Source organism: Zea mays, chromosome 1 (assembly GCF_902167145.1).
Source record: "Zea mays cultivar B73 chromosome 1, Zm-B73-REFERENCE-NAM-5.0, whole genome shotgun sequence".
Lineage (NCBI taxonomy): Eukaryota > Viridiplantae > Streptophyta > Magnoliopsida > Poales > Poaceae > Zea > Zea mays.
In genome coordinates this window covers 268,267,271-268,276,443 of record NC_050096.1, presented here as the reverse complement: position 1 = coordinate 268,276,443, position 9,173 = coordinate 268,267,271, and the positions used below count along the sequence as shown (strand labels likewise).

Here is a 9,173-nt window from a genome sequence, read left to right as displayed (position 1 = left end):
GCTGCCTTTGACGTTACTGGCAAATAAAACCGGGAAACAACGTTCCAATTTCTTTGTAAACACCGGGGATACACGTTGATGCCAACATTACCATCGTTATTCCACATTGCATTGTTTAAATACTTTAGTCTGCAGCACTATATATATCCATGTCAGTATTTACTGCCACGTACTGCACCTCATATAGTACTACTCCAAAGATCCGAGTGAAGTATACTAGCGGTACACGAATTTGGCACACTTGCTCTCAAACTTTGTCAGATCATGCAAAAACCATTTAAAGTCAAGTTTGCAAAATCGGACACTGACGTGACATGCCACGTTGAAACCACTTGAGATCCCCAATTTCATTAATTAGTGTGCTCTAACGTGACACGACATGTTATTATTAGTGTGTACTCTTGGGTTTTATTTACAAACTCAGCTTTAAATAGGTTTTGCATGGGTTGAGAAAGTTCGAAATCATGTTTGCCCAGCTTTCTAAGTTCGGAGGTAAGTGACACATCGTGGCAAGTTATTCATGGACTGCTACTCAAGTATCCCATTACATATATCACACGTTGATTATTGGAATCGCATACGGTTTTATTCGCGTCGCTGTGTTTCATTCTCTTGCTCACTTGAATTGTTGCTCGATTAATAATTCATTTATTCCCGCACCATCTTACTCGTACCAAATCAAAACTAGTAACATCCCAAATGTTAATATAGTATGTACTAGCAGAGATTCTAGTGTTACTGAATCGAATATTCTGCGGCGGCTGATTTAATTTCTACCGGTTTTAATTTGATCACCGCGCATTTACTTCTGTGACATTATTATATGCATGTACTAGCTTAATTAGTCTTAGCGCTTTGGATGTGTGGCAGCCAGAGACGAAATTAACAGCCCCTGATTTTTCCTGAAAAGGGAGCGAGAGCCGAGAGAGGGAGAGTGAGAGTGAGAGGGCCTATAACACAAATAAGCGTAACAATTTATTACCGAGTTGCATACGGCGGCGGTACGGACAGTAGAAAAAAAAGATGGGCAAATGCATACGTACGTACTGAATTTTGTACCACGACTCGCGCGCGGGCACTGACAAATAAAGGATCCGAATCGGTGGTGTCAGTGTCACATGCGATGCGAGTGGTCTAGCGCATGTGGTCCTCGCCTCGGTATTCCCTCTTGCCGTGTTTGCATGTGCACGGTCGCACGTGTAGGTACCCAGCCTTGGTAAGAAAATACTTCTACGGAGAGTACTACCGTATTGCAGAGCTGCCTTTTCGAAACAGAGAGTATAATAAATTAACGCGTTGGTGGCAAGCTGAGTGCTGACAACGCCTTTTCTATGGAGCCTTGGTAATATATGCACTCGCTTTTGCTCCGGTAATGTCAGCCAAATATACACTAAACTACTATAGCTGAGTGCTGACAACGCCTGATGTGACACGGTTCCATTTAGGGGTATTTGGTTACACCCCGCTAAAATTTAGCTCATGTCTCATCGAATGTTTAAACCTCCGTTCCGGGTATTAAATGTAGTCGGATTATAAAACTAATTTGTCAGCCGAAGATTAAAAGACGAGACGAATCTAGTCCAGTTGGTTGGGTCTATATTTCATACTCCTATTTAAAAGTTAAACACTTGATGTGATCCGGGCTAAACTTTAGCCGGAGCAACCAAACACCCCCTTATATGGAACATTAGAATTGGTGGGGAAAACCTACAAGTCAAAGGAAGTGGTCGTTTTTACCATGACGAGGAGAAACGCGTGACTCTTTTTTTTTGCCTCACGCCGGTTGCCGCGAACCATTTGTCGAACCTTCCATTCCGAGTTTCCGACTCGACGACCGCGACAAATCGATATTCGGCCAAGTTTTCGTCAAAGCAACCAAAATTCGCGCGAACGCCGAAAGGGGAGGAGGTGGTGGTAATGGTATATCCAAAATCCGACAGTGAGGTTTCTTGCTTCGCATTCGACAAGCGTACGTACGTGGTTCGTTGAATCTGGACGCGTTTTGTTTCTCTCTCCCTCCCCCCAAAACCGTGTCCAGGTCCATTCCAAAGGGCCGGTAAATATACTTTGGACAACTCGGAAGTCGTGTCCTATTGGCGCCACGAGGACAGGAGTGGAGAACAGAAGTGGCAGAGTCGCCGCAGCTCTGGTTTCGTGACAACCAAGAATCCTGTCCAGTGGATCCCATGGAACAAGCTGGTCTGGCATGGTCACACACAGTTCTCCATGGTCCGTGCTCGTTTCCGAAAGCAAAGACTTTGAATTGGGTCACTGCGCGTGGGCCCTGTCGCACGCGGAGCCCACGCGGCAGTGGCCCATGCAGTACTGCAGGGGATCCCGATCCACTAGTAGTATGCCCTGTTTGTTTCTTCGATGTACTCATTGCTGACGATTATATTCATTGGAATTTCTAACCGAAGATTTCCAACCGTAGCCCGTTCCTGGGTGCTGTTGGTCAGTTAGGCTAACGCATCTGCACACGCACAAAACACCAATGCGTTACAACAAATCCTAAAAAAAATAGCAGTGTGCATATATTTGTAGAACAAATCAGGTCGAAAGAGTTTGTAGCCAAACAGAGAAGATACACGAGTCGGTTGGCCTGGAACGGTCCTGTACATCCAGATATATTTGGCCGGGATTGAAACCGAAAATAACCAGAGGCAACCGGTAATAGTTGTTCGGATATGTCTAACTCAGAATGAAACAAGAATGAAAACATATCATTTCAGTCGTTTTTACCCCCTCAGTGACTCAGATTGGATCCACATCTAAAACCTCCTAGAATCAAACCAAAGGAGGCCTTCTCACGTTCTGGCGGCGAACCACCATGATTCACTCGATCCGGACATGGAAGAAAAACATACCTGTTTTCGAGTTGGAACAAACGAACTTAACGTTATAACTTTGTTCGGTTACATCGAAGGGGAGTGAAGAGGCCCAGAGGGGGATCGGAGTCGGAGTGGAAGGGGACAACCCAACCCGTGCCTGACTGCCGTTGGCCGTTGCCATACCATAGGCTATAGCGGCTAGCCCATGACCCTTGTAAAAAAATACTCCTAGTAATAGCAAAACAAAAATCAGGGGCGAAAAGGCGAAAAAACAATTAATTTTCCGAGGGAAAACCGCCCGGATCGCTTTAAATAGCGCCCTCGCCTCACAGCCCTCCCCCATTCCTCTCCGCCCCCTCCCACCCCACCCCACCCCACCCGCAAGCGAGGCAGCCTAGGACGCAGCAGCGCACCCCCGATCCTCGCCTGTCGCCTCCATCTCCATTCGCAGGCCTGAGACCCTCGCCCGCACCGCGCTGCCGCCAGCCATGGGAATGGGGCCTCTCGAGAACGCCGCGTCGGCCGCTGAGTCCGCGGCCTTGCCGGAGGCCGGCGCCGCCGCGGCAGCGGGCTCGTACGCGGTGCTGCAGTGCGGCGAGGACTCGGAGTACGTGCGGCAGAAGTACGGCGGCTACTTCGCCGTCTTCCGCGCGCTGCTGGAGGAGGACGGCGAGAGCTGGCGCGTGTACGGCGCCGTCCGCGGGGAGCTCCCCACCGACGCCGAGGCGGCCGGCTTCGACGGGTTCGTCATCTCCGGGAGCTGCTCCGACGCGCACGGCGACGAGCCCTGGATCCTGGACCTCGTCGGCCTCATCCGCCGCCTCCACGCCGCCGGCAAGCGCATCCTCGGCGTCTGCTTCGGCCACCAGGTGCCAATCCCATGATCCCATCCGGTCCCGGTCCATGCGCGCGTCTCCCGTTCCTGCGGGCTTGCTGTTCGGCTCGGGTGCGGTTGGTTTTTTTTTCTCTCCCCTCGTTTGAAGGGGTCGTCTAGTTCCTTCCGCGCGTAGCTGGGGTCTCCGTCGTTGCCTCGATGGGGCGGGGCAGGGGGCAGCGGCACCAGCTGGTGGGGCTGCCGCTCTTCTAGCCTAGCGGCTAGCGCGGTAGCGCCTTCCCCTCCACCCTCCACCCGGCGCTTGGTCAAAAATTGGACCTGTTTTTTTTCTTCCTTTTCACGACGAACCATAAATTTTATACCACGGAATGTAGTGTGCGCTTTGACAAGTAAACGGTACCTCCTGCGTAATTGGTGAGTGTCAACATGGGACGGAAAGATGCCTATCTTTTCCAGCAAATATGAGCCCTCAAACAGCAAATATCAAGCTATGCTAACAAAACAATCTTGTTAATATATATACTTGCGTTAATGCAATACGCCATTACCTTTTTTTTAATAGAAGATCGTTTTTTTTAATAAAAAATGTAGGCCTTACTACTGGTAGTGCGCCCGCATTCTCAGCAAAACAGAGGAAAATACAGCGCATCCCAGCGGAGTCCGATGCGTGCGGGACCCACCCGCTGCGACGGAGAAGGCCTGTGAATCTGTGATTGTGGCTAGAAACCTCGCGCGTGGGTGGCTGGCTGGCTATCTGTAGAAGTGTAGAGTGTAGACACCAGCCCAGCCCCCGTCCCACTCCCACCGCTCTTGCTTTATGCTGTCACCACGTCGTTTTCTTTCAGTCCATTCCGGTCCAGTCCAGCACGATAGTTCGGGGTCCGCAGCAAGCGGACTGCTACTGCTTGGAAGTGCATATAAACTCCACGCTAATCTCGTTTAAGACGCTGGTTCACGTGCTGTGACGTGGCCGTGGCACCTCGGCTGTCGTTGTTGGAGGCACACACAGTGTCACAGTGTGTGTGTGTCTTTGGCTCTTTGCTCTGCAGGATCTCGCAGAGGAGGGTTGGGTCTTAGCAGTTCCTCCAAACGGAACCCCGGTAATTCCGTTCTATTTTGAACCAAATCCCGCCCCGGGGACCGGAGGAGGAAGGAAGAACGCAGATGGCGTGGCGCGTCTCGCGCAGCGGTTGCTTTTGAGGTGACGATGCTACTGCTAGCGTCGTACCGGCCCGGGGCCGGCCGGACCAATCACCCAAAGGGCGTGCGCGACTGCGTGTGCCCTCCCAAGTCCCAGCGCACGCAATCTCACCACTTCGTCTGAATTCAGGGCACGCCTTGACCGCGTGAGGACTCTTCTCCTAACTCGGTATGGTAATAATAAATAATAATGATGATGATGATAAAATAGGCATTCCTCCTAGTCCTATAGCTTCGAAGAAAAGGTATAAACTCTGATGTGGAGATCTAGGTCTGGCTGTGCACAAAGACAGGACGAGGACGAGGACGAGGTCTTTGGAGGTCAGGTCCTGCCTGCCTGACTCCTCGTTGTCCCTAGTTTGATCCAAGAGACGGAGCTGTGTCTTGGAGCTCGAGAACCTCGGTTTGGGTTGCTCTTGTATATAGCCGTCGCCATGCGCAGGAGACCAATTGTTTTATAGTAGTGGAACCCTAGTCTGACTTCCCAGCTGATTGACGAATAAAGTATATAGAGCGTACACTCAGCAAGCCTAGGACGAAAGTCAGAGGCCTCCGCGACCGCCGTTTTAACAGGAAGTAGGGGCGGGCGACCATGTTCTTTCTGCGCAACAACGACAGCAACTGCGGGCGGGCCCAAGGAGCTGGCGAACGTGATTCTCACATGGTGGTGCCCCCTGCCGAGTACAGTGCGTTCATTCGTTCCAGTGGACGGACGGATCTGAGCAAGGAGCTGGCGAACGTGAATTGCCGCCGGAAACGCGTCGCTAATGGCCCATCGCGCTACATCTGTTTGGTTGCAGATTAGATTAGCTTACGAAACTCTTGGACTGTTTAATGCACGCAGATCCTGTGCCGGGCGCTGGGCGGGCGCACCGGGCGGTCGACCAAGGGCTGGGACATCGGGGTGAGCTGCATCCACCCGACGGCGGCGGCGGCGCGGCTGTTCGCGCCGCTGAAGCTGCCGGTGCACATGCCGGTGATCGAGTTCCACCACGACGAGGTGTGGGAGCTGCCCGCCGGCGCCGAGGTGCTGGCGCGGTCGGACCAGACCCGCGTCGAGATGTTCCGCCTGGGGGACCGCGCCATGGGCGTCCAGGGCCACCCGGAGTACAGCAAGGACATCCTCATGAGCATCGCCGACCGCCTCCTCCGGCATAACCACATCCTGGTGAGTAGTCAGTCAGTCTCAGTCATATATAACCTCGGTCCAGCGGGTCTTGGAATTTAAAGTGTCTTCTTGTTTTGGTGTCGGCAGGACTGCCAGGTGGACGTGGCCAAGGCGAGCTTCGACGTGCGGCAGCCGGACAAGGAGCTGTGGAAGAAGGTGTGCAGGGGCTTCCTCAAGGGGAGGCTGCAGTCGCAGCAGCAATTCCACTAACCGCTGCAGAGGAGGAAATTGGGATGTCTTAGGTTAATTTTTAATTCACCCTTGTTTTGATTGTGCTTCAGAGCTCAAGAGTTGTACATAAACTACTATTGTCCGAAGCATTAATAAAGAGAGAGGGGGCAAATGGTTCGTTGGTTTTAATCATTCCGTTCTCGTACTGCCTGCTGTTTCTGTGCCTCGTCGACAGTCTCAGCATCTGTCATTGGCGTATCTGGTGAACGATGTCGTTGGAACTGATTTTCACGGAGTCTCAGCACAAGTGACAATTCGGTTGGCCACCGGACAGCGCGGACTGGATGTACTACCAACTGGCCGTTGGCCCGGTACGGGGATCCTGGTGGCCTACAGGATCCAGACGAGGTTGAGCTCGAATCGAGGAACACCCACGTACGCGTCATCCTCATTGGTGGCGATTTATTCTCAAATGCTTTAAATCAAGAACAAGTCAACATAAAATGTTAAATATTAATACCCTTCGTCCGCTGAAGCATTATCTCCTTAAGGGTTTAATGAACTTCGGATGAAGACCATAAACAAAATATCACGAAGGTCATACCTTCGTGATCAGACTTATAAAACAATATGAAATAAAATATAAAACATGGAGTATTAGAGAGAGATTTGTCATAGATAGATAACATTATTCACATATTTTATTATATGAATTTAAATACTAAAACATAATGTTTAGGCATATTTATACCTTAGCCTTGACAGGAAACAATAATTCCAGAGCAATGCGTTTGCAATTACAGGATAGCGTGAACAGTAAAGGAATACTATTCACTATTTATAGGCACAGGACACAGCCTGTAAGGAATTACAATCATACCCCTTATAAAAGTTTACAACAATGACTCAGACTCTCATGGGCTAAAAGGTCATTCTATCTTTAAGTCGGTTCGATCCTTCATCTTCGGATACGCTATAACACCGAAGCTTCATGAGTGGTAGCTTCGGCATCACGTATAAGCAATTTTTGCCGAAGCCGTTTTTTCCTGCAGGACCTTCGGCGACGAAGCATGGTCCCAACAGTAGCCCCTTCGCGGTGCTAGATCGTTTTTCGTAACGAGCTTGATCCGTGACAAAAGTCTCTTAGGCTTCGGGAAGCCGAAGGTCCGAAAAACACCTTCCCTAAGCTCGTTGCCGAGAAATGATACAGTTTCCGAGCGCGGAGCGGTCCCACCATGCAGGTTCATTTTCTTGGTTTTTGCGGCCCACCGTGCAGTGGGTGCGAGCGATTGTTTGCCCGGTGTAAAAATCTTGACGATTCACCTTCTTACCTGCAGCTCTATATAAACAGACAGGTAGGTGTGAAGTTACCACAACATTCATTGCTATTGCACTGTTTTGCTGCCAAAAATTTAACCATAGCCGAAACTTGACTTTTGCATTCAAACGAAGCTCCAGTTTGGATTCTGCTTCGTCACAAGAAGAGCTTTGGAAAAAGGTTATTAATTTACAAGGAATTTTCAAGAAAATTTAAAATCAAATGGCCAGAGTACGCTCCACTGCTAGGGTTGAGCGTGATGGAGATGAGACCGAAGCCGCTGAAACTGTTCCGATTTCTGAAGCAATGAGGCGCTCTGGGCTGGTTTAATCAGAGGACACACCTGCTACCGAAGCAACACAAGCTGATGTTGAAGAAGTTGGTTCCGAAGATGAGTACAGCTGCGGGATGCCAAGTAAACCTAGTCATTTGGACTTTGCAAAGTCTACCATCTCTGAAGCTGATCTTCCAAAAATGGTGAAGCTGGGCTATTTCAGTGAAGCAAAAAAGGAGCTGGTTCGTTTTGGCGGAGAGGAAACTATTCCGAAGCCGGAAAAGAATGAGGTTGTAGTGTTCAAAAGCTTCTTTAAAGCAGGATTAAGATTTCCTTTGAATGGGATGATTGCTGATGTTTTGAAGAAGTTTGGGGTTTACCTTCATCAGCTGACCCCTAATGCTATCGTTAGATTAAGCGTTTATATTTGGGCCCTTCGTAGCCAGGGAGTGGAACCGTTCGGTGAGGGTTTCTGCCGAGTTCATGAATTACATTACCAGACTAAAGCCAGAGGAGATGGTCTACATGAGAATTTTGGTTGCTACAACTTTGCTTATCGCAAGACTACGAAGTTTCCAGTGATAAGCTACCGAAGCAAATGGCCGGCCGGATGGAAGTCTGAATGGTTTTATGTTAAAGTTGACAAAGATGAAGATAAATTGGTCCAGAGTCCGCTAGAGCTAACCTTCGGAGAGACGATGCCCCGATGCAACATGATAAGGGGGAGCCCGAGCCAGATTGCTTTGGCTGAATTCCGAGTGATTTTGGATCATATTGGCACTAGAGACTTGGTGTAGGAATTTCTGGCTTTTAAAGTGTTCCCAACAATGAGGGAGTGGGAGATGCCAAAGCTGGAGGGAGAAAAGAAAAATGGAGAACTTGTTCGATTGCCTTATTACTACAAGTTTAAGAAACACTTTAAAAAACCCTGCCAGGAATGGTTGGACACAATCGAGATTATGTGCAACGATATCCTCGAAAATTATTCTAAGAAAGAAGATCAATTGATGACTGCAGCCTTCGGCACTCGTCCGAAGCAAAGATTGAATCGTGTGCTAGATGCCTTGAATTTTGATTACCCTGATTATGAGCAACTAGGCGGAGATGCCGAAGGCCCGAAGAGAAAGAGGATTGCCAGCGCCCTGGACAAAGAAAGCACCAAATTGGCTAAAAAGGAAAAAGAAATTTCTGAAAAACTGAGCCCTGAGCCGAAGGTAGCTGCTCCAAGGAAAAGAAAAGCTGCATCTCCAAAACTTGCATCTCCAAAACCAAAGACATCGGCCCGAGAGGAGGAAGCTCCTGCAACACCTTCTGCTGCCCGAAGTGGAAGAGATTCTGAAGGTAATGACTGAACCTTTGCCTGTCAAGCTAAGTCC

The 9,173-nt window shown here is 49.5% G+C and overlaps 1 protein-coding gene across 1 annotated transcript; it reads left to right on the top strand.

Moving 5' to 3' along the window:
• The first annotated feature begins 3,172 nt into the window (after positions 1-3,172).
• LOC100284640 (uncharacterized) lies at positions 3,173-6,395 on the top strand. The gene is made up of 3 exons (NM_001157535.2): positions 3,173-3,700; positions 5,711-6,034; positions 6,122-6,395. Exons 1-3 carry the CDS (start codon positions 3,320-3,322, stop codon positions 6,242-6,244), a joined length of 828 nt encoding a protein of 275 aa, NP_001151007.2. The 5' UTR covers positions 3,173-3,319; the 3' UTR covers positions 6,245-6,395.
• Positions 6,396-9,173: the final 2,778 nt, after the last annotated feature.

Bases quoted from the DNA above. Each gene is read 5' to 3' on its own strand.
- LOC100284640 (NM_001157535.2), top strand. From the start codon at position 3,320: ATGGGAATGGGGCCTCTCGAGAACGCCGCGTCGGCCGCTGAGTCCGCG. The intron at 3,701-5,710 runs GTGCCAATCCCA...TAATGCACGCAG, and splicing joins GCGTCTGCTTCGGCCACCAG to ATCCTGTGCCGGGCGCTGGG. The intron at 6,035-6,121 runs GTGAGTAGTCAG...TGGTGTCGGCAG, and splicing joins TCCGGCATAACCACATCCTG to GACTGCCAGGTGGACGTGGC.